Here is a 24,228-nt window from a genome sequence, read left to right on the forward strand (position 1 = left end):
ATCCAGTTTGTCGCAAGTACTTAATAAATAAAACTGAATATTTATTACTTTGTGGATTTTCTACAGGAAGTTACGAGTTCAACAATATTTCCCTTCCTTAGTGAACTTAGGAAGTCCGATCTTCGTCACTTGCAAATCCGAGGAAACAAACTCAGCAGAAGTGCGAGGCGCGGAAAAGAAACACTCCTGATAACAATCCTGCAAGATCTCTTAGGACAAAGAAAAAACCAATTAGTTACATTTGATACTACGATTGACAAAGATAGAAAGAGAGAGAGAGAGAGAGGAAGGAAGGAAGGAAGAAAGAAAGAGAGGGCTACTCATCATTATCACATCATCATCATCATTATCAGCAGCAGCAGCATCACCATACAACAAACTTCTCTTATTTCCTCACTTAGTTTTAGGATATTATCAAACGGAAGTGGTCGCTCTCGGAAATGGAGTTGTACCAGAGATCTTGGTTTCTAAAACTAATGTCATTTTAGTGCTTACTTCTGTCCTGTGTTTATACATTTTATGATCCTTATTATGGCTCAGTGGTTAGAGCGTTGGATTCACAATCATGAGGTAGGGAGTTCGATTCTCGGACCGGACTGTGTGTTGTGTTCTTGAGGAAGACAATTTATTTCGCGTTGCTCCACTTCACTCAGCTGTAGAAATGAGTTGCGACGCCACTGACGCCACTGGTATCAAACTGTATTGGCCTTTGCCTTCCCCTTAGATAACATCGGTGGCGTGGAGAGGGGAGGTTGGTATTCATGGGCGACTGCTGGTCTTCCATAAACAACCTTGCCCGGACTTGTGCCTCGGAGGGTAACTTTCTAGATACAATCCCATGGTCATTCAGGTAACAGTCTTTTATTTTTGTTCGAAGATATTCTGTAATGAATTTTAATATCTCCCTCCTAGTTGGTTATTTGCCTGACTTTTTAGAGAAAATTTTTTTAATATTCTTTCTAATTTTGGCACAGGCCCAGCAATTATAATGGGAGGGGACAAGACGATTACATCGACCCCCAGTACTTGACTAGTAATTTATTTTATCGACCCCGAGAAAGATGAAAGGCTAAGTCGACCTCGGCGGAATTTGAACTCAGAACCACATGGTTCCAGGTTCAGTCCCACTGTATGGCACCTTGGGCAAGTGTCTTCTATTGTAGCCTCGGGCCGACCAAAGCCTTGTGAGTGGATTTGGTAGAAGGAAACTGAAAGAAGCCCGTCGTATATATGTATATATATGTATATGTGTGCGTGTGTGCGTGTGTGTGTGTATTTGTGTGTCTGTGCTTATCTCCCCCAACATCGCTTGACAACCGATGCTGGTGTGTTTACGTCCCCGTAACTTAGCGGTTCCGCAAATGAGATCGATGGAATAAGTACTACTAGGCTTACAAAGAATAAGTCCTGGGGTCGATTTGCTCGACTAAAGGCAGTGCACCAGCATGGCCACAGTCAAATGACTGAAACAAGTAAAAGAGTGAAAGAGTAAGGAGCAGGAAGAAATACCGCTAAGCATTTTATCCAATTCGTTGATGATCTTGCCGCGTCGCCGTCAGACAATTTCTAAATATAGTAAGACTGTGTTTTCTTTGGTTGTAGTCTGGAGGAAGGAGCTGGGCTTATTGCCTTCGCGGGGCCACGAGGGTTCCCGAGACGGTTGAGATCAGCGCATGTGAGATTTCATATTTTGAGATCCTGATACTTTTCAATTAATTATCTTCATTAATGCTAATTCGATTATTCTTCATACTATCTAAATATATCCGAAAATAAGTGAAAAAGTAATGCAAACAACAATTGCATTATTTTCTGATTCCCGCTCGTAAGTATCATCATACCAGTGTTTTAACACAACGATGCTTCTTGTTAACTACAACAATGTCTGGTTTCTTACTCTATGTTCTACCGTACCATATGATGTTAAAACCAACAGGCGTGCCTGTGGGGTAAGAAGTTTTCTTCACAACCACATGGTTCCGTATTCAGTTCCACTGCATGGTACCTTGGGAGCAAGTGTCTTCTACAATAGGTTCGGAATGACCAAAGCCTTTTGAGCGCATTTGTTAGACGGAAACTGAAAGAAGTCCGTCGTATATATATATATATATATATATATATATATATATGTGTGTGTATGTGTGTGTGTGTGTGTGTGTGTGTATCTACATGTGTGTGTGTGCATGTGCATATGTGTTTGTCCCTCATCATCACTTGACAAACGGTGTTGGTGTGTTTACGCCCCCGTAACTTAGAAGTTTGGCAAAAGAGACTGATAGAATAAGTACCAGGCTTCATAATAAGGAGTACTAGGGTCGATTCGTTCGACTAAAATTCTTCTAGGCGGTGCCTCTGTATGGCCATAATCTAATGGCTAAAACAGGTAAAAGATAAAAGATAAAAGAATTGTGATGGAGAAAGACAGGGAAATATCAAGGAAAATAGAAAAGAATAGGTAAAAACAAATGAATGAGCCCAGATCAAAGATAACATAGGCAAAAGCTGAAAGTCCTCCGTGAAGAGGCAACCACCAGGACTGCTTGAGATTCAGTGCTTTTCGAACCGCTGACCATAATTTGACGGGTCTTCTTGAGGGAAGACAAGAAGAATACCGTGCTGAGTGAGATGAGGTTCAAATTTATAGAATATCAAAATGATTGACAATTCGTTGTAAAAGTTCAATAACGGTCTACAAATAGAAAAGGTTCAGCTACCAAAAGCACGCGGGTGTTTTCTCCCCTTGCAGGTTGCAATTCTCGAAACAGAAAGTGGCCAGAATCGTAGGATTTCAGTATGCTTCTTATGCGTAGTATCTTCAATCCTTTCTGTAAAGCGGTATGCGTGAATTGAGAAAGACTTGGCCGTTATTTCTAATAGGTTGAGCCGTTTAGAGGCTCTCTGGATGGTTTGTTGCTTATTAGTGGTGGCACTGGAATTGGTGCTGTTGTCATTTTTGCTTAGACTCAGGTCAACCAATTTCAAGCTGATCTATAGTCGATGATGTTTCACATTATCCAATATGTCCTTTCGTTTATAAGCCTATAGCATATGATTTTAGAGAGATTTAACTGGAATTTCTAGCAAGTAGAGCAATCGTGTAAAGGCTTAAAGTAGAACTCCAAGTGGATAAGAACTGGAACGAAGTTAGGAACAATAAGGCCCGTGTCATCCAGTAATGGTCTGAGACAAATCTCTCAATGAAATGTCGGCAGAGGTGGTCAACACTTATTTTGCACCCGTCATTTTTCGTACCTTTGATGTTTCAGCTGTAAAATGAAACGTCAGCTCTTTTGCTTCTTGTAGAAGGGATACGTCTCCCTGGAAATAAGGCCCATTTTCCTAAGATTTTGTGCAGAGGAATCATTATGCCGTGGTTGCTGATGCACAGACACATACCGGGACTGCAGAGTCTACAAAGATTCTTGAACGGCGAAAAAGTGTGGTTGTTATTTGTCAGACATTATCTTCTTACAGTTCATCGTTTTGACGAAGTTGTAGTTCTGGATCAAAAGAAAACCAGGACTGGACTCTTGGTAATTGGAATTTTGTCAGGCGCTGTTAGTTTTCTAGTAATCACCAGTGCACTCGGTGACACATCAACGTTTACAATTTAGAAGTTTAGTAGTGGGCAAGATCAACCACGCTCTCCAGGAGAGACTGCATGGACGAAAATCAGTCTAACAGTCTCTAGAAAGACTTTCAGTCAAGGGCTTTCGAGGTGCACACAGAGCAACAAAACCAATTTCTATGTGCTTGTTTAGCCTTCAAGTATTGATGACTTGCGGCATTTTGTCGAATAACTGTAGTTGTATAATTGGACGGATCCAGTGAAGAGCTGAGTCCATTATGCGGATCACCGCTACTTTGAAGGGCAGATATATTTCCACTCTATGATTCCTCTTCAGCCAAACCTCCATCGACTTCAAGTTCCACTTGAAATCCACTTAGAAAGTGGAGCGTGTATGAAGATGGTGTTTAATCTCCAGTAAATTTGTTCAAGTGTGAGCAGAAGTGGCAAGTAGGGCTGAATGAATTAGGCTGTAGGCCGAAGTATTGTAGCCGTAATTAAAGATGTCTGTGATTCTCTATGTGGAGCCAGTTTCATCGGGAAACAGAATCAAGGCTTGTAGAATTCAGCAAACACCATAACTGCCGACATAAATACCGCAATACATATTTTCAACGAAACATTTTTATATATGTCGCTTCCAAACGACATATCCTACAATGTGAAAAAACAAAAAGAAAAACAAGAGAAAGAAATGTATCCCTAGTTAATCGACGGAAATAGCCAATCTTATTAAAATTATGGACAAGGTAACAAAAAAAAAACAAAAAAAAACAATAGACATAAAACTCAATATCAAATATCTAAACAACGACATAACAAAAAAATAATAAATAAATAAAAAACTATATAATCCACAGAGCAAACAGTAAAACATTATGTAGGGTAGGCATCATCATCATCATCATCATCATCATCATCATCATCATCATCATCATCATCATCATCATCATCATCATCATCATCATCACCATCATTATTGCCGTCATATCGTCGTCGTTGTCGTCGTCATCGTCATGATCGTCATTATCATCAAGAGGAAGGAGAACAACAACAACTGCATCAAATTTCACGTCACAATAAGAACTTAACACAATCGTACACAATAAAAAAAAAAAAAACCCAATGTCCGCCATTAGACATATCTCAAAAATCAGCCATCAAAAATCTTGTCAAGAAGAAACACAAAACGAAAATTACAGACCTAGAACATATTTTTTTTTTAATCTCTTTCTTCCGTCAAATACCAACAAGTCATAGGAAAATCTAAAAAAACTGAGAAGTTTCAGGAACTGACAAAATTACAAACATAGACTTAAAACCGCAATTGTGAATGTTTACAAGTACTCGTTCTAAATCTTGAATAAAATCTTTTTAAAATCTAGACACTTGACTAAAAAATGAAAATGGAGTGATATAATTCGCGGATGTATCACTCTTACGCTCGCCCTCGAAATCGTCATGCCTGGAAAGGCAATCTCTCCTTTAAAAGAATAGAATAATGCAATTAATTCCAATGAAAATTCGGTGGAATTTGAACACGGAACGTAATGAATAGGAAGAAATTCTGCTAAACATATTTGTCTGATGAGCCAGCGGTTCTGTTAGCTCGCCGCCTTGGAGGATACAATTAAAAGAAACTGAAGTGATATGGCGAGCATTGTCACTCATCAAATGAAACAAGACTGGTGAATTGCTTCCATTAAGACCTCAGTAAAATGTAAGCGATTAACAGATCAGACATAATGAGTTGGAATACTGGATGGAATAGTGGCTAGGCTTTATGTATAGCAGTGAAAATCAGTTTCCTTGCAGTTGTTAATAAAAGGTTAAAGAATAGTAAGAAAGAAGTAATGAGGAATCTGCAGGTTCCTCAATTGAAATACAGCTTTGGGATTATAGTTGTAATTATTGGGGCTCTTGGATACGTAAGTAAATGTCTCAGCATCGGTCTCCAGAAACTGGGCTTCACGAAAGAACGTGGCAAATCAGGAAATTACAACTACAAACCATCAAAAACTAGTAGCGTAGCAAGGGGTAACCGAGAGAGACGTTCCATCCTTGGTGGCACTTTTGGGCCAACTTTACAGCCTGAATAGGGGTTGGAGAGGGGGAAAGGACCAGCGAACTTAATGGCTGACTTTGGGCAGCACACTGCAAAAACGTTTGTGAAAATATGCAAAAAATTTTTGAATTGCAGCATATAATAAGTATATGTATAAACGTGTAGACATGCATGTATATGTGTATCCATATATCTCAAAACATTCAGATCCACACATGCAGTGATTTCCGTGCATATGCATGTTTATGCAGACATATATACATGCAACAAGCAAGCACACATGCATACACACTCACTACCACACACACACACACACACACACACACACATACACACACACACACACACATATATACACACACACACACACACATCTACTCCTGTGATATTTCAAAACTCCAATGAAATATTCTTGTTTCTGAGTTTAAACTTGATTCTCCACTGGCGGGAAAGTCAAAAAACATACCTACCTACCAACTAACCTACCTACCTACCTACCTACCTACCTACCTACCTCCCTCACTCCCTCCCTCCCTACCTACCTACTTACCTACCTACCTACCTACTTACCTACCTATCTACCTACTTACCTACCTACCTACCTACATACATATACATACATATATATATATATGTATATATATACACACACAGACACACATACATCCACACATACACACACGCACGCATGCACACACACACATACATACATGCATACGTATACAGACACAAGCATATATACATACATACAATGCCATTCAGGGAAAAGACAGTCGTGGAATAAATATAGAGAATCCCTCTGTTATTGAATATGTACACAAATATCAGTACAAGGAACATTCCCATCAAAACATACGTCACGAGTAAGCATAACAGGCAGGATATTCTTGTTTGGGTCAGACAAGAAAAAAGTATGTACCATCATAGAGGTCAACTGTCCTGCTGATGTGAATATCTCTTTGAAAATCAAAGAGAAAGAAGATAACTATGAACAACTGCTTTAAAACCTCCATCTTCTATAACTGGATTACTAATTTACATTTACGGAGATGTACTCGCATAGCAAGTGATTTGATCTGAGATCGTGTGCTGGAACGAAAACAATTGCAGTGTGGAAGGTGTTTATAAGCCATTTAAGAAACACACAAAAGCCGTTCGATTCACTTCAACATTTAAGTTTAATTTGTCAAAATATTTTCGTCGCTATAAGACCGCGACATATTCACTGACAAAAATCCGTGCTGCATCTGAGAAAGTAACAGTTAGTTGGTTTTATATATGTACCTATGTATGTGTGTTACATTTATACAAACAATAATAGGTGCGCTTGGTTTTGTAAGTAAATGCCTTACTGTCAGTCTGGATAAGCTTGGGTTTTCAGGAAAAGAAATCAGTCGATCGATTTGCACATTACATATACAATGTGTGAGCAGAGCAGTAATACTATGCAAGACTTTGCTCAGGTTTAAAATGTAACTTTGCTTTCGTTAAGTACATTCCAAAAAATGGAGCTTTGTATCTTTATTAGAAACCAGCGCCTTCTTCAGAGGAAAAAACAGAAGATGCGTGCATACATACATACATACATACATACATACATACATACATACATACATACATACACACGTACATACAGACGTACGTACATACATATGGAACAAGAAATATCAACCAAAAACCTAATGTGCAAAAGGGATAGAGATTCAGGAAAAGCAATAAAGTGTGACAACCGATGCAGACTTTGTGGAGTTAACACCGAAGATATTACCCACGCCATAAGCAGTTATCCGAAAATGTCATCATGGCATTATCTAATGATGAGGCATGATGTTGTAGCTTGGACACTATAATGAAATCCGTCGGAAGGATAACCCTGGGGATAAAGAAATAAGAACCCACAGTATGGTAGAAGCCATAGCCACTCGTAAAAAAGATAGAGTACTGGTGGAATGTCCGAGTGAAAATCTCAATAAAATGTAAGCACAACAGACCTGATATAATGATTTGGGATAGAGAAGAGAAACTGTGTACAGATGTAGAAATTAGCTACCCAGCGGATGTTAACATAAAACTGAAGATCAGTGAAAAAGAGAATATCTACGCTGGACTATTGAGAAATCTGCCGTTACTCTCTCCAGGTTACAAGTTCAAGTTTATACCTGTAATTAATGGGGCCCTGGGATATGTAACACACTGCCTAAATACCAATCTTGAGATACTAGGCTTCTCAAAACCAGAAAGGAGAAAGCTTATTCGAAAACTACAGATCCAATCCATCACTGGAACTGTAAAAATCTGTAAAACTTTCCAGAAGTTTATCATTTAAATATATATGAGCATGTCTAGATATGCAACTATATGCATGAGAATACATACATAAAGCAAAACATACAAATCTGCACACATACATACAAACTAAAATATCCTGTTGTTCATGTTGAAATTCTAAAGAAGGTGCCTTAGATCTAGGTTAGAAACCGGCTCTTTCTCTATTGGCAAGAAATCTTGAAATAACAATGCCATACATACATAAAATACTTAAGTAAAAAGAACCTCTTCTCAGGAAGACGTTAAGTAATTTTGGTTTAAGATCCAGAATGAAAGGAAAGATTATAATAAGAAATACAACATGGCTAATTATAATCAGGCAAGAAACCTGTAGCAGTATCAACAGTAAAAGTTATGGAATCGACGCCGAAGCCTTCATTAAAGCTTGGAAAAGCTGCATGGGTGGTGGTGGTGGTGGAGGGGGTGACACCTGGAAGAGACCTAGTATTTGGATGTGGTATAAGACGTTGACATTCTCAATAATATCAAATAAAATCTTACCAACCTGATTATGAGTGTACATTCTACCGGTGGTTGGTCCATCTCTATTCGCAAACCCTTCCAAAAGGTTTCTGAAGCTGTTATTACCACTGCGTGTGTCGTACGGTAAAGTGTCATAGTTTTTAACGGACTTCAAGAACTCTACATCCTTCAAAGGAGGAAGTGAGCGATATTCAGGGTTGTTGCCTGGGCGTCGAATAATCTTCCCACTCGGTGTTGACACGTCGCAGCCTGCACAGCCGCCCAAACTCGGTACGCAATATACAGAGAACTCCGAAAACACAGACAAAGAATCAAGTGATCCGTTGTTGTTATCAGGTGTATGGCCCATAAAATCGTTGGTGCACACATCACAATTTCTACCTGATTCAGTCCAGTTCCAATAGGGGAAAGAAAACGTTGGATTCTTCAGGGCTCTTGCTATTTCCATTTCCCAAAGTAGGAGATATGCTCGGTGCCACGAACCGAACCCCGGTCCTCCGTGAGCAAAATCGGGCACGTAGGCTGCCGTTTGACATTTTTCTATAGGCTGCATAAGTGTCCTCCTAGCCACATAGTAATGGAAATAAGCTAAATAGTTGTACACCGATACATTTACAAATGTTGGGTTTACTGCAGGATCCACTGAAGCAGTGGTGTCCAAAACTGCATAATCACTCTCTGTCTCACTCAGCAGTAAAATACCACGAAGAAGCTCGTCTTTCTCTTCTTTAGTTAATTTCCTGTAATCTTTGCGAATGCGACGAAGTTTTTTGGTGCAATTAGATCCTGTAAATCCATAATCACAGTGCTGACACATATAACCATCATAGTTACCACGACAGTCACAAGCTTGCTTAAAGAAACGTGTGGGCCAGTTAAAACGATCGTCCATCTTGTTTTCAGGTGGGACCAGATCAACCTCGTTGTTAAAATCTATTGGCCGGCACAATCCCCGTAATGGACCGCCACATGGAAGTGTATCACCTGAAATTAGAAGTTTGAAAAGAAATAGGTTTCATATGGCTTTAATAGTGAATTCTATTGCAAAATTACAATTCAATGGTGATATAATTTTATTCATTAAAAGTAAAGATAGCAAATAATTTAATTTATCAATGAATGGATGACAATAATAATAATGTTAGTTTCTAATATAGGCACAAAACCTAAAAGTTTGTCGTTTCTATTGACCCCAGTACTCGGCAGGTACTTTATTGAGTTGGTGAGATTTGAACACGGAACGTAAAGAGACCACCACAAAGCATTTTGTCCGACGCTCCTACAATTCTGCTAACCTACTACCCGTCTAATAATAATCCTTTCTACTATAGACACAGGTGTTGAAACTTCTGGGGGGAGGAGCTAGGGGATTACATCGGCCCCAGTGCTCAACTGGTACTTAATTTATCGACCTCTAAAAGATAAAAGGCAAAGTCGACCTTAGCGGTAATTCGTTTGTTTGCTGGCAGGTTGAGGGACGACAGGTATATTACATAAACAAGGTAAAAAATTATGTGCGTGTGTGTGTGTGTGTGTGTTGTATACAAATACGTGATGCAGTAGGTCCTCAGAGGGGAGAATCTTGTCTTAGGGCCAATCATAACATTCCACATATCCATAAACATCCTGACGACTATGAGCAAATATCTAATAAAGAAGGCATTCTATTACACGACCAACAATTCCACAAACCGGATACTCCGTTTAATAAATTAAAAATGAAGCTGTACCAATCACAGCATAGGAACAGGAATGTCGCGGTATAGGAACAGGAATGTCATGACCATTTAAACTACAAGAAATATTCACAATTCCTACAATATAGATGGCAGATGTCACCTATGTGATGTATTTTTCTTAACGATATACCACATTGTATCACAATGTTCACTAGCTTCGACAAAATATAAAAGTTACCATGGCAATGTCTAGCCATCCTTTCCAACGGTTTTAAGAAAAAGGTCTATTGTACACATATGAATTACATCCTGTCTCAGAAAATAACAAAGTGAAAATACTATGGCAGTTTAGCATACAGACAGACCATTAGCCGTTTTGTGGTCTATTTGTATGCTACTAAAATAGTAGAAAATGAGAGTACAACATTCTCGATGCCAGGTACCTATATTTTGGTCTTCGCTTTATCCGGGACTGTAGCTTCGTCAAGGCATGAGTTGTACCTCACAAGCGGCGGCCACTCCTCGCCACCTAGAAGTCTCTGTAGATGTCACACCTTCAGTGCATACATACACCTTATCAACCGCATTATACTGAGCCTTCTGTGCAGCAGGTGCTGAGAGAAGGCGAACCTTCTGATCAATGGAATGCATCACTTCCAACAAAGAGCGAAAGAGTGGATGAAAAGGTCAAATGAAAGCTGATGCAGGGCACGATGGTTAGGGGATAATAAAAATAGTAGGTGATGTATGTTAGCCTTCTCTGCCTCACCATTCAAAGTATTGGCGCCTGAAATTTTGTCTTCACTATATTACCCTAACCTAACTTCTCATCTCACCCTTATTCTATTCTTTCTTTCTTTCTTTCTTTCTTTCTTTCTTTCTTTCTTTCTTTCTTCCTCTTAAGCATTATCACTTGCTATCTAAAGAAATAATTCAATGTAGCTTTGTCTGTTGATGTTTTCTATGACCCTTACGTGTAGGATATCTGTCTATTGGTCGATATGTTTTCACTTTCTTATTTGTTGCCAAAAATGAGATGGTCAACACAAAATCCACACTTTGGTATTTTTTCCAAACCAAATTTTTAATTTTTACTTTTTAATTCACTTGAACAAAGCGTTTTATTTCCCATGATGCAACCGGTTTATTGTTGTTGCTAAGTCTGATGTCTCGGAGGTACTTCAAGAACTGGTCAGCTAAGCAGCGTCCCGTTTGACCAATGTACAGGGAAGGACAGAGAGAGCAGGAGATGCAGTAAATGACATTATTAGAGGTGCAAGTAAAGGAGTCGGTTACGTGAGAGGGACAGTGATTGGTGCTTGACGATTGTGGTATTAGAGAGGCAGGGACAGGTGTAACAGCGGGGGTGGGAGCAGGGGAAGTAGCCAGGCAAGCTTATATATATATATATATATATATATATATATATATATATATATATATATATATATATACATATATTGTTTTGTTGCTTATTCTTTTATTTGTTCAACTCATTTGACTGTGGTCATGCTGGAGCACCGCCTTTTAGTCGAAGAAATTGATCCTAGGACTTATTCTTTGTAAGCCTGGTACTTATTCTATCGGTCTCTTTTGCCGAATCGCTAAGTTACAGGGAGGTAAATATACTAACATCGGCTGTCAAGCGATTGTATTAAGTTATTGGATATACCAATTTACATATTAAGCGCATTCCTGGAGCGTGGTACTGACTTATGAAAACATTTAGTATACTTTACAGTGTATTATGGTTGCATAACGAAGTACCACGTACCTACAAATCATTAATGTTTAAATACCAGCTCCAGTAATGCATTTAATATGTAAATGGGTATATCCAATAATTTAACACTGCTCTATGCGGTGACTATATAAGCAATGTGTTCAGAGGCGAGATGGGTGCTGATGAAAGAGCAGCAACACCCGAAATATGATATATACATTCATTGGCGTCTCGATACGAAACGTTGTAGCAAAAATTAGCTGACTTATGAAAATTCGGTAAAGGAGTCGGTTACGTGATAGGGTCGGTAATTGGTGCCTGAGGATTGTGGTATTGGAGAGGTAGGAGCAGGTGCCCCAAAACAGCCAGGCTAACATACCCTAAAGAATGATGTGAAACGCTCAGCATACCAACAAAACATTATGCATGGGTTTGTTTCTGGAAGACTTGAGTAATATCGACATGAAGCGAAACCTCTCTTGGACTCGTGACCGCTACATTAGAACACACATCAAAAGGTGTGCATTTGCAATCCAAGAACAGGAGATTGCTATAAAATGCCTAATAAACAAGAGACAGTGAAACCCTTGGAGCTCCAAGATGCAACAGAAAACGTAGATTGTCACATTTCTGTGCAAGACATCACACATGTGATTAGCAGCTGCCCCAAAATGTCATCACGGTACTTCCTCCCTATGCGACTTGACAGTCGCAAAAACAATATACAACGTCATTCAGAGAAAAGACTGTCCTTAAATAAATAAAGGGAATCGTCCTGTTATTGAATACATGCATATGTATCAACACAAGGCATACTGGTGAAACATTCCAATCAAAATATCGCTCGAGTGTAATCATAGCAGGCCGGATATTATTGTTTATGAAAGACAAGAAAAAGTATGTACTCTCATAGAGGTCAGCTCTCCTGCTGATATAAACAACTCTTTGAAAAGCAAAGAGAAAAAGATAGCTATGGACAACTACTTTGAAACCTTCAGCTTCTATATCCAGGTTATAAAATTCACATTTATACCAAAAATAATTGGTGCACTTGGTTTTGTGAGTAAATGATTAAATAGCAATCTGGATAAGCTTGTGTTCTCAGATATACAGTGACAGTACCGGATAGTAATGTTTATATGCCAATAGAATGTCCTATAAAGGACGATGTTATTGTTGTTTTAGCCCCAGGAAAACATCTTTTCCAACTGGATATTGACACACAATTTGTGTCTGTATAGCATTTGCAAGGGAGGTCATCGGTCCCATCTCTAACCTTACGTGTTACTCACAGACCTAGGTTTCTGAATGTTATCCGTCCTCAGTGTGAGACAACAACAACCTAGTAACGAAAGCTTTCTCCGCTTGTTACTTTCTCTCAGTCCCTCTCACTATTACTCTCACTACTTCTCCTTCACGGAATTACTATTTTCTCTCCTCTCTCTTCACTTATACTACTTTTTCGCTCACTTCCTCCTAATTTCCGACACACACACAAACACACACACACACACACACACACACACACACACACACACACACACACATATATATATGACGGGAGCGGAGAGAAAATAGTAATCCAGTGAAGGAGAAGCAGTGAGAGTAATAGCCATGACTGAGAGGGACTTAGAGAAAGTAACACGTGGAAAGAGCTTTCGTCACTAGGTTGAAGTGAATCTAACGGTTTTTGTGTGTTCTTAAATGGCTTATAAACACCTTCCACGCTGCAATTGTTTTTGTTTCAGTACATATATATACAGACAAACATAGAAATATACTACAGTCATTATTATATTAGATTAGATCATTTTCTTTGATTATAGGAAGATATAATCTGGCCTAAATTATTTGATAAGGAATAACCAATTTTAAGAAGCCTAGGGTTAATAATATCATAATATCTATTTTCTTTTGTAAAATGTTTAGAGAAAAGTTTGTATAAGTTTCCAACCAAATTACCCTAAATTTGCTTAGCGAATGGAACCATGAACTAATGTCGTTTTACCAAGAGATTCATTATAATTTTCAAATTTTCGAGCATTATTGAAATTATAAGGGGTTTGTTTTTTTTTATCCGTTATTCGTATTCGTGATAGTATGAGGGCGATTAGAAGAACGAAGCAATAGATTAGTTGTGCATACATACATACATACATACATACATACATACATACATACATACATACATACATACATACATATATACATATTACTTTTCTTTAATTTAAGTTCTTAGGAAAGTTCAAGCCGGTCGCTAACGAAGCAACAAGACTTTTTGAATTAAGGGAGTTCCCCGTGTTTGTAAATATGTGGTTGACTTGGTGTGTTGGTTAAACTATCGATGCATAAGCCCAAGTATGTACCTGAGATTCACATAAGAATCTCACACGGAGAATTTCTGGAATGTCTCACAAATCTTCACTGTGGCACAAATAGATTGGATTTGGAGAATCCGCGTCAGTTTCTTTTGCTCTTTCTCAGCGAAACCAAGTATTTCAAGGTTTTGGGGCAAATTTGTTGGTACATAACTTAATGCACCTATGCAAACGAGAATTCATAGTCAGAGTACAAGAGCTATAAGTTCCGCATTAATTCGCCCTAAATGTTCTCTTTTCCTGGATCTTTTGACTATACATTGGCATCTGACTTCTACAACAGTGCACGACATTTGTTCCCTGTCCAACAGAACAACATTAGGTCTGTTATGTTTGCATCGAATTGATGTTTTTATTAAGGTGTTCTACCAGTATTCCTTGTTTTTAAAGGTGTGAGTACCTGCTGGTTCTGACATGTCTTTGATGTATACGTCAGGGCTGCCCAACCTGCAGATAACATTGTAAATAGTCTTTGCAACTATATCATGCTCCACGGGCAGGTAGTATGTATGTATGTATGTATGTATGTATGTATGTATGTATGTTGTATGTATGTATGTATGTATGTATGTATGTATGTATGTATGTATGTCATTCAGTTTTATTTCAAGATTTCTTGCAAATGGAGAAAGATCTGGTTTCTAATGTCCCTTCATTGGAATTTCAACATCAACAGGGTAGTTTTGCACGTATGTATGTATGTATGTATGTATGTATGTATGTATGTATGTATGTATGTATGTTTGTTTGTTGTTTGTTTGTTTGTTTGTTTGTTTGTTTGTTTGTATGCTTTGTATGTTTTGTTTAATGTATGTATTCTCATGCATATAGTTGCATATCTTAGACATGCTCATATATAATTAAATGATAAACGCCTGGAAAGTTTTACAGATTTTTACAGTTCCAGTGATGGATTGGATCTGTAATCTTCGAATCAACTTTCTCCTTTCTGGTTTTGAGAAGCCTAATTTATCAAGATTGATATTAAGGCAATATGTTACATATCTCAGTGCCCCAATAATTACAAGTATAGACCTATGTATGTATGTATGTATGTATGTATGTATGTATGTATGTATGTATGTATGTATGTATGTATGTATGTATGTACGTACGTACGTATGTAGTATGTATGTATGTATGTATATATGCAGTTAGATAGATGTATGTATGCAGTTAGACAGATTTTAAGTTCATGAATTAAGAGAATGTTATGTTCCGTAGGAGTTGATAACTTTGTCCCTTTCAGCTATCGTTAACACTTGTCCCTTATTTGGTTTTCGTTTTCTTTTCACCCCCTTAGTATTCAATGCATAGTGACCAGCCAACCAGTAAACCACACCCACGACTGATCACTGACTCCAACTAACCAAATTTTACTTTACGAGATATAATTCCTGAACTTGCCCAAATCTAATACCCTTTGATAAATTCCGTTGAGAAGGAAACAAAGATACTTTTGTAAAGCGTCGTTACGACGCATCTGTTAAATATACAGTGCTTCTGTTTCTTGCAGCAATGACATGTTTCCATTCTTGAAGCTCATTGAGATATTGGTTGAGGAGATGGTTAGATTAAGCAGTATGAAAGTCGGTGTCTTGTCTATGTATCACTTGTGAGGGAATACAATATCGTTGATCTTTCAGTAACGGTGTGTGAAATATTGCCTTCTTACATAGATACCGGGCCGATATTTTTAACAATGGTATGAAATCAATATTCCATTATAGTATATTATCTATGCTACCGGTGTTGAAAGGGGGAAAATATCCCATGACATTTAAATAATAGGATCCTTGTGGGATTGTACCTGGATGCTTGATGATACGAAATTAAGTACTGTAATAAGTTATTCTGGGTTAGTATCCTCTCGATTGTATTGTCTATTAGAATGAGGCAAAATATATTCAAAGCAACAACAACAAAAAAAACTATTTGTAAATAACAATGTAGTTCTGAACCTTAAAGGTTTTGAAATATACTTTTCTATGAAAAACTATCAATTTATCTTTTTTTAAATTTTTTTTTTAGCTCAAATGATACTGCGCACTCTTACAATCCCTATTTCCGTCCCTCCACTTATGGACAAAAGTAAACCTATACAGAAAAGAAAAAAACCAAAAAAAAAAAAACCAGACACGAAACAAAAACCAGAAAACAAGCATTTTCATATTCACAGCTATTGTTTGCTCATTCTACCTCCGCTCTCAATTGAAATTCTTCTCATGGCTTCAAGCTTTTATCCTGTCATCATGTGAACCATCACATCCCACACAGTTGAATGTTGTTTGAAAAGATAATTAAAAACAAAGCAGTTACGTGATTGTGAACAACAACAACAAAAATAGTTATTCAAAGGTATTTCAGTATAGAAGAAAGAGTCACAATAAAAAAATGCTCTCCAAATAATTGAATCTATCAGACATGAATCAGATCGCGGATTCTATCTTTTGTAACAATAGTTTTCAATTAGCAACCTAAGTGAAGCTAAATTATTGCAACCAGAAATAAACGCCTAGTCACGAATCTGATCCAGGATGCTGGAAGCTTATCTCTCAATTATAGCAATCACTACTGTGATATCAAAGTGATACTGCATGAAGGAAACCCACCGAGTGGCGTACATACCTTTTCCAACGACGGTCACACCCCAAGAATCGAAACTAGGTCGCGAACTTGCCCCACTGTTATATTACCTCTATCCTATTTTTAACAAATCTACTTTCACCAAATCTTTTAAGAAGTCATTAACAAATGTACTTTGAACAAATCCTCTATGAAGCATTTTAACGTGTCTGTTCGTAAGAAGCCATTAATGTATACTTGAACAAGTCTGGGTTGTTCGAAAGATCAAGGTCGTTGCTAAAGTGCCAAGCCTCAGGCTTAATTTTTTCCTTGCTCAGCAGTCAATGACATCAAAATTTGAGTTATAGCAACTGGGAGAGAGCAACACCACCTACAGTTTTCTTATTTAGGTAGAACAGAGGTAGAAAACCTTCTGCCCGCGAGCGAAATTTTGCCTGCTATCAAACTTCTAACCGTTCAGTGACGAAGTCCCTAAACGCCTACAGGAAAAAAAAGATTTAATCTTTTGAGACCAAACAGTTGTTTAATATAGCTGGCATGCTAATGAATTTGTAAAAATTTAAGTCATCATTTTTCTCAGCAGAGAAACTCTTTCATAAGTTCTTATGAACTTGCAATTCAATCCTGGTATCGCAAATATTCCGCACTTCCTAAGGTAGTGATTACCTGATAGTTTGAATCATCAACTGTTTTTAGTCCATCCTCAGCTTGCTTCATAATCTACATCCCACAGCTTCTATCTGACAATATGCACGCCCCAGGCTTTTAGTAGATTCTTCCTTGACTGTTGTTATACTTGCTATTTTAAATTTCACTTCTTTCTGTACACGCCTAACAAATGTCAGACTGTACGACTTTTTGCTCTGAATTATATCCTTGGCCACTTTATCAGCCCGTCTAGCCTTGAGAGAGCATTCTGAATGATCTACTTATCTATAGATAGAAGAATCAGGTCTATCCATGAATGCCTTCTTAGTTGATTGTATCTGAACCATTTGTTCCGAAAAGTATGTAGCTTTTAAAAGTATCTCTATGACAGGAATAAACCACATGAAAGATATTGTGCAGCTACCAGCAACCCAATCTTCAGGCAGTGCCAATCTCTTGTGAAGTTGCCAGATGTAAATCTCATCTCGATACTGTCATGGTATTTCTTCATTAATTTTGTTACCTTCTCTAGAGTGTGGAAGTGGCTCGTGGATCTCATCAGCAATTCATGTGGTACTGAGCCATATGCATTAGTTAGATCAATCTTGTTTTGTTCGACATCCTGGATTGCCTTCTAAATTGAAAAGGACTGTTCAACACACCCAGGAATCCCAAGGATTCCAGTCTTTTGAACAGATTAATCTGCATAGTTATTACTCCGTAGGTATGCCATTGTTCTTTTTGAAAGAATGCCCATATAAATCTTGCCATTCACATTCAATAAGGATATGGTCTGAATTGATTTATAGTCTCTGCATTGGTTTCCTTTGACAGGTATATACCTTCTTCTGTACTCCAGTCTTCCACTAGAACCTCTTCACGCCAAAGCTGTCGGAGCAGGATGAAAAGCTTCTTTCGGAAACGATCGCTGTAGTTATATTTAAAGAGACTCCGCCGGTTACGACGACGAGGGTCCCAGCTGATACGATCAACGGAACAGCTTGCTCGTGAAATTAACGTGCAAATGGCTGAGCATTCCACAGACACGTGTACCCTTAACGTAGTTCTCGGGGATAATCAGCGTGACACAGAGAGTGACAAGGCTGACCCTTTGAAGTACAAGTACAACTCATTTTTGCCAGCTGAGTGGACTGGAGCAACGTGAAATAAAGTGTCTTGCTCAAGGACACAACGCGTCGCCGGGAATCGAACTCACAACCTTACGATCATGAGCCGAATGCCCTAACCACTAAGCCACGCGCCCTCACCTGTAGTTATATACCTTACACAAAAACGCAATAACCTCCTGGAGTGCTTTTCGCTCAGGCTTGTTCAAGTTTGTTGAGCAATACTTCAAGTTTCGCATAACTTATTCAATGAGAAAAGCAAGCTTCACTTTGTTGTATTAATATTGAAACATAAGATACAAGTGTCTAGTCTTTTACATCAGTTGTGAAATTTACTTATATATATATTTGAATGTTTGCTTATCGACCGGTTACTTTGTGTCACTTTTTGTGTTCATGTGAACGATGCATATACATTTGTCAAAACCGTTCCATATTAGTATATGTATATTCAGTTTATTTTTTCTGTACCTACATGTTTGACGGTATTTTGTTGAGTGTTTATATTTGTCTATGCATAAAGAGTTTTTAGCTACGTGTACATAAAATATCTATGCTTGTATCACCACGTGTACATGTACACACACACATACACACACGCACGCACACACGCACACACACACACGCCACGCATATATATTCCTACCTACATGTATATATATGCATATATATATAGATTGTGTGTGTGTGTGTGTGTGTGTGTGTGTGTGTGTGTATTCTTTTCTACTCTAGGCACAAGGCCCGAAATTTTGGGGGAGGAGGCCAGTCGATTAGATCGACTTCAGTATGCAACTGGTACTAAATTTATCGACCCCGAAAGGTTGAAAGGCAAAGTCGACCTCGGGGGAAATTTGAACTCAGAACGTAACGGCAGACGAAATACCTATTTCTTTACTACCCACAAGGGGCTAAACACAGAGAGGACAAACAAGGACAAACAGACAGATTAAGTCGATTGTATCGACCCCAGTGAGTAACTGGTACTTATTTAATCGACCCCGAAAGGATGAAAGGCAAAGTCGACCTCGGCGGAATTTGAACTCAGAACGTAGCGGCAGACGAAATACTGCTAAGTATTTCGCCCGGCGTGCTAATGTTTCTGCCAGCTCGCCACCTTGTGTGTACTTATATTATATGCGCGCGTGTGTGTGCGTGCGCGTGTGTATGTATATATTTATGTACATTTATAAGCATACTTATATTTCAATATATGATTATATGTGCATATTCACCGGCATTAATATATGAATATGCGTTTACATACATATATCTTATGTGCATGTTCATACATACATACATACATACATACATACATACATACATACATGCATGCATGCATACATACACACACCTACATCCATCCATCCATTTATCCATCAACACACCCACTCATCCATCCATCCATCCATACATGATAAATTTTGTTTTTTGTTATACGGTTGTGAAAAGAGAGAAAACTGGAAAAGAGACTAGCAACATCTCCATCAATGATTTAACTGTTTACTCTATATCTGACGAGGAATGTTACAGGTATCTTGGGGTGTATCTTGGCACCTGTAACAAAACACGAGTCACCGAAGAATATTACAGCCAAATAAAGAAAATATGAACCTCGGAACTCTCTACATTCAATAAAACAATGGCCCACAATGTGTTTGCAGTGCCAGTACTCATACCAACATTTGGGCTGCTTGATTGGACGCTTGATAAGATCCGAGTAATTGATGTGAAGACCCAAAGGTATTAACCAGCACATAATTTCCACATCAACAGTGACGTAGACTGACTCCCGCTGTAATGAAAACAAGGGAGAAGAGGCTTAACATCAATCCAGACTGCTTCTGAATGTCATAACATACTCCTCCGGCAACATCTTTTAAACATCAAGTGCCGAAGTGTATCCCTTGACCAAGTATGTATACATGAGGCTGATAATATCATGAGCCTTGGAAAGCAGCTCCTTGAGCAGCATTCTTTGTCTGATAACCTTAAATACATGCCCAAAGAAGTCGCACGACTCTACCGCAATATATCCTCAGATGGAAGGATGAGCGCATATCAGCAGAAGATGGATATGTTAGTAGAAAGCTTCGGGATGATAGTAACACTGATCATCAAATCAGTTTATCATGGATTAACAATAGGATTACTACCTCCCACTTTGAAGGGTATACGTTTGTAATCCAGGAACAGGAAATATCAACCAAATACTTGATGCACAAAATAGATAGAGATGCAGGAAAAGCAGCAAAATGTGACAACCGATGCAGACTTTGTGGAGTTAACACCGAAGACATCACCCACATCAGAAGCAGCTGCCTGAAAATGTCATCACGGCATTATCTACCGATGAGATGTGATGTTGTAGCTAGGATACTCTGTAATGAGATCCGTCGGATGGATAATCCAGGAGTCAAAGAAATAAGAAGCCACAATCTGGTAGAAGCCATAGCCACTTATAATAAAAAGGAGTTCTAGTGAAAACCTTAATAAAAGTTAAGCATAATAGACCTGACATAGTAATTTGGGATAGAGAAGAGAAACTGTACAGTCGTGGAAATCAGCTGCACAGCGGATGTTAACATAAATCAGCGAAACAGAAAATACCTACGCTGAATTATTGAAGAATCTACAGCTACTCTATCCAGATTACAAGTTCAGGTTTATACCTGTAATTATTGAGGTACTGGGATATGTAACACACTGCCTAAATACCAATCTTGAGAAATTAGGCTTCCCAAAACGAGAAAGGAGAAAGCTGATTCGAAGACTACAGATCCAGTCCATCACTGGAACTGTAAAAATCTGAAAAACTTTCTAGAAGTTTATCATTTAAGCATATATGATCATGTCTAGACATGCAACTATATTCATGAGAATACATACATAAAGCAAAACATACAAATCTGCACATATACATACATACGAGGTCTTATCAATAAGTATCCGGATTGTTGCTATTGACACGAAGCTAAAGCACCTAGGATTTGGATCTAGGTTAGAAACCGGCTCTTTCTCTATTGGTAAGAAATCTTGAAATAAAACTGAATGATGACATATATACCTACGTCTGTTATTTAATATAGAATTTTGAGGATTTTATATACGAATGAGAGATATATATTCCTACATGTTGTCGCTTAAAGTTTTCCTTTAACATAATGTATATCTAAGATTGTATATTCTGATCTAATATTTGATGTAAATCTGATCGCTAAGCAGAATAATATAAACAATTTTAATAGGTCTTTATTTCTATCTTTGCGTATGTAGCCGATACTTTTTCCAGGAATTTACATTCGCGCGTGCGCGCACACACAAGTCGTATTTCTATCAATAATGAATTAGTAGTAAAAACAACGCCGCTGCTACAGCAACAACTGTAATTATTATTATTATTATTATTATTATTATTATTATTATTATTATTATTATTATAATTAGTAGTAGTAGTAGTAGTAGTAGTAGTAGTAGTAGTATCAGTAGTAGCAGTAGTAGCAGCAGCAGTAGCAGTAGTAGCAGTAGTAGTAGTAGTAGTAGTAGCAGCAGTAGCAGCAGCAGCAGCAGCAGCAGCAGCAGCAGTAGTAGTAGTAGTAGTAGTAGTAGTAGTAGTAGTAGCAGCAGCAGCTGCGGCGGCGGTGGTGGTGATGGTGGTTTTAGGATGATGAAAAAGGAGAGGCACAAAAGATGGTGACGGTTGTGTGGATATGTGAAATATATTCGCAAAAGTTTTCAACATAAGTCAATGAATGTATAAAAGTACATAAAAGCAACTTCTTTCTGTCTTTCTTTTCTTTTGTCTTGTGAACAAAACAAGATGGATTTATAATCGTAATTAAAAGGATTTATAATATATCTTTAGGGTGGCCCAAGCCATGTTTTAAAAGGCTATTTGAATCGTTATATTTTTTTCTCTTTTAAGGAGCTAACAAGATTTCCGATCAAGCAGACAAGTATAAACTCAGCAGCTGTTGACTGCGATCAAAAATATCCTTTTAAAACATAGCAGAATGAAAAACAAATGGAACAAATGGCTTGTTTGTCAACCTAATCTGGCCCCAGTATTTAGTCTTCCTTATTTATACAACTGGTAATCAGATTAGAAGTCATTGAAAATGCTTCAGGGTCCACAGTAAGTCTTCGCTGCTACATAGGCTCTGGTAGTTTCAAAGGTGTAAGAGTTTAACTGCAGTTTAGGTAGCTGTTGCTGTTGTCAACCGTGATAAAAGTCATATGGTCAAAGGCATTCCATTTGTGACCATCTCATCTACTATAATATCAGGGATTACATTGTTCAATGTATGCATTATTTAAGACGATACGGTGTGATTTGTGGGTGATTTGGTGATTTGGCAGCGATTTCAAGGAGGTCGAGCAACTACTTAGAGCTAGTTTCCCAACGTAGGGTATCTGCATTTCCTGGTAGTGCGAGAAAGCATTTCGAGGTTCGACAAAAGAAGTATATATTTTATTTTAATCAACTTTTAGAATAAATCTCTTGCAAATGACTTTTTCAACCAAGCGCACCAAGGACGTTGTTATTCTACTCATGTAGCTTTAACCCTTAACAGATTATAACTAACAACAGTGTTTTCATTCCATTTGCAACAACACACTTATGCGAGTTTGGATTCAGTTCTTTTGTCAATCAAGACAAATTGCCTGAATTCACGAGCAAACATACACATTTCAATCAGAAAGAAAATGTTACATTTTGATAAAGTTACGAATGAGTAGGAAGTCTTTGAATTTTATTTTCACAATTGCGATTGATTTCACAGTGTATAATTCACTGTATCTAATTGCTCAATTTATATTCGCATTTTGCAAATTTATTTTTAAAGTTCAATTTGTTCGTCCACAATACTATATGTAGTTCAATTCATAAAAAAAATTTAGTCACTAAAAAAATTGGCTTTTAAATCTTTATATGTGATATCACTTTTGCAGGTGATACGAAAATAAATGAAACATTTGTGAGGCATAGAAAAGGTTAGGGAGCATTGATTTAGAGCCCCCCCCCCTTGTTATTGTTGTTGTTTTATCTCCAATTCAGCCCTGATTAAACAGACGGGTTGATCAAGAGAGTTACAGCCTCTCTTTATTATATGCCAAACACAGACTACTTTGAAGGAGTAGTTTCATCCAGAGAACTGTTGGGAATGAAGGTGTTTAGAAAGGTATTTTCCTATAATTTCTTCAAAAGAAAATGTAACCATCTTCGCATAAATTACATCACCTTGGTTAGTTTATCCCATTCTTCGTTACATAAGACTCATGGGAATACCGGACTGTTACCCAGCGGTTCTGAAGAATATTTTAGCGTGGAATTTTTATATGATTTTACGAAAATTCAGAAACCAATACCTATATTTTACAGACAACCCCACCACCTTCATCTTAATACAACATTAAATATAATAAAAATTGCTTTAAAGATGTAATTTATTCGTAAAAATAAATGAATATAACTTTGTTTTTGTAAATGAATAACATTCGTTTTATAAAATAAGTTTTTGTTAAATTTCATTAAATAACTTTGTATCTTGTGGAAGACTAGGATCTGTTTTCACGGAATCCTGAGATACCTCGAAACCTCTTTAGAGGAACACAACGATAAACTAAGCACCAGGAGGTTATGCA

At 37.7% G+C, this 24,228-nt stretch overlaps 1 protein-coding gene across 1 annotated transcript in view; it reads right to left on the reverse strand.

Annotated features, from left to right (window-relative positions):
• LOC115219783 (tyrosinase-like) overlaps positions 1 to 24,228 on the reverse strand; it is a 50,811-nt gene that overhangs the window by 20,876 nt on the left and 5,707 nt on the right. The window contains exon 2 of the mRNA XM_029790038.2: positions 8,467 to 9,428. Coding sequence (XP_029645898.2) covers positions 8,467 to 9,428 — 962 coding nt within the window. The remainder of the gene's footprint in view (positions 1 to 8,466; positions 9,429 to 24,228) is intronic.

Source organism: Octopus sinensis, linkage group LG15 (genome assembly GCF_006345805.1).
Source record: "Octopus sinensis linkage group LG15, ASM634580v1, whole genome shotgun sequence".
Taxonomy (NCBI): domain Eukaryota; kingdom Metazoa; phylum Mollusca; class Cephalopoda; order Octopoda; family Octopodidae; genus Octopus; species Octopus sinensis.